Genomic DNA, 2503 nt, shown 5'->3' on the forward strand with positions numbered 1-2503 from the left:
TCCTTGCTGCCGTGCATGATGTGCAGAGTTCGAGCGCTGAATGGCTTCCACACCCGCTCTAGCAACTATAACAGTCACGAAGCGTCGCGAAAGCCGCCTCAGCAGCCAGGACCAAAGCCATTCTCAGCATCCACCTCACGTCCTGCCCCCGCATCTGCCCTTACACCAGCATCGATATCCTTCGCTACACCAGCGCCAACGATCTCATCCACAGCCGTCCCAGCGCTACTCCAAACACCAAAGGTAGATCGAGAGGGGACTGAACAGCGCACTTCTCACGGCGTTTCCAATGGCATACCTAATACAGGGGGCGATGAAGTCATCAGCTACAGCGAGCAAACTACTCACCAACAGCATCGACAGTAGCATCCTCTCTGGCTACCACGAAGAGGCTACTAGCGACAACGGCGAAGATGTCAGTGACGATGAGCATTCGACTATTAACGACAAACCAATTGCCGAAGAACATTCCAAGGCGGACGTCAAACTCATTGCAGACATCACGACAATACGCTGATCATCATGATCATGGCAACACCAAGACGAATATAGAGATTCTTTTGTGAGCAAAAAGATTCGAATACTGCAACAGAGGAGTTCAACCAGACGTCTAATACTGCCCGGCCTTGATTTCATTGCTTCTTACTAACAGATCCGAAGACGAACGATGGAGCACAGCTGATGCCGGCAGGCCTGTATGCTATTGCTTCTGTCATATGCTTCTTACCAACAGCTTTGGAATGTATGAGAGAGGCCTGATCAGACATCCTGACGCTGCCAGATCTGGATGCCATCACTCTTGCCTCGTACTTCTTACTCATGACTCCGGAGTAGACAAAAGAGGTCCGATCGGAGGTCCCGATATCGCCGGATCTGGATACCATCGCTTTTGTCTCATGTCTCTCGTCAGTGACTCAGGAGTGAATATAAGAGAAGCCTAGTCAGACATTCCAATGCCGCCGGGTCTGGGCACTGGGAGTAGCTACAAATTGTGTCACATTCTACGACAAAAAGTCCAAAGTATTACTAAGATTATCTCTAAGTAGAAGTATGCATTATCTTTAGAATTGGCTAGTTGTCAAGTCTTACAAGTCTGTATGCAGCAAATGCGAGATGAATTCTAGCCACCCATGATGGGTGCCATCGCTCCTATCTCCTACCTCTTACCGACACCACGGAGTGGAAACCATCAACAAGCGCACCCCAATCACACCTCACCAACGTCGCGTCCTCCTTCTACTCTCTCCAGTCTCTCATCTCCACGCTTCTCGCTTTTAGTGCCTAGCAGCCGCAGCCTTCGTCCGTCTGGCAGGCCTGCAGCCACTCACCACCATAGTCTCTTATTACTGTAGCGTTCTTCTCGATTTTCCCTCCTTCCTCATATTACTACGTTTGTGCCAGCCCCCCTGCGCACCTTTGCAATGCCACCCAAGCGCTCAGGGCTGAAGCCTATAGCACAGCCAGATAAGAGACAGAAGACGCTTTCATTCACACGACTGTCACCCACGGCAGGGGACAGTGACAAGGAAAATGAACCACCGGCCTCACAAACACCTTCTCAACGGAGCAGCGGCGCGCCTTCAGATACCAGCTGCGCTTCCCGCTCCAGTACCAGCGGCATGCCTTTAAACGTCAGTCGCGCTTCCCTCCCTAGTGCCAGTCGCAAGCGCACGTTGCAAAGCGACGACGGTTCATCCGACTACGCGAACAGTGAGTCCAGCGAAGAGCTAGAATATGAAGAGCAAGACATGGGAGAGCAAGAGCTAGAGGAGGCATCCTTGGGCGAGGACGACAGCATACCCGTAGACGACGTGAACAATGATAAACACGAAACCCAGGATATCATCCGGCGCTGCTCTATCACTGATGCGGAGCTATCTGGTGAGACGACGGTCCAGCAAGTCAAGGATTTCGTCAAGCGTATAATGCCTCCGCTATCAAACACCAAACTTGACGCCTTTGAGAAAGAAATTCGCGAACATGTATGCTCATCTTCGCCATACTTGGTACCGGCCCGAGTACGCGACCCTAAGGATTGGCCATACAACAGACGACTACATGGATATAACATGGAGACATGCTTATGTTGGAGAGAAGGCGATCCTGCTAAAGCAGATTCCAGCCTGGCTCAATATGGAAGAAGAGAACCTGGTGAGACCTACAGGCTCTCTTCGCGATAGCCTCATGATCATTTCCTCTTACCCTACTGCCGACGGAAACAGTACTGTCCATCGTCGACAAAGAATCAGCCTGGACATATCCAATCTGTACATGCTACTACTCTTCGCTAAATTCGGTCTGCATCTGCCATCTCTCCGACAACACAGAGCCTTACACGTGCATGTAATGCCTCGTCGCATCAACCGGAAGTGGGTAACCAGCGGTACAACTCCGAGTCCCCGGTGGGATGGCTTGAACAAAACGAGCAGAAAGAGACTGTGAAGCGGCTCAGTCTATCGGTATACCAAGCCGAGTCCTTTGGCAGAGATCGAAGTGTTCATGT

General features: G+C 51.1%; 1 protein-coding gene across 1 annotated transcript; it reads left to right on the plus strand.

The window, feature by feature from the left end:
• Nucleotides 1-1133: 1133 nt before the first annotated feature.
• On the plus strand, nucleotides 1134-2180 carry BKA58DRAFT_401343 (uncharacterized protein; the record flags this gene model as incomplete). Its single annotated transcript, XM_046171660.1, has 2 exons — nucleotides 1134-1299; nucleotides 1402-2180. 2 exons carry the CDS (start codon nucleotides 1134-1136, stop codon nucleotides 2178-2180), a joined length of 945 nt encoding a protein of 314 aa, XP_046026802.1.
• Nucleotides 2181-2503: the final 323 nt, after the last annotated feature.

The sequence above is a fragment of the Alternaria rosae genome (genome assembly GCF_020736505.1).
Source record: "Alternaria rosae strain MPI-PUGE-AT-0040 chromosome Unknown BKA58scaffold_4, whole genome shotgun sequence".
Classification (NCBI taxonomy): domain Eukaryota; kingdom Fungi; phylum Ascomycota; class Dothideomycetes; order Pleosporales; family Pleosporaceae; genus Alternaria; species Alternaria rosae.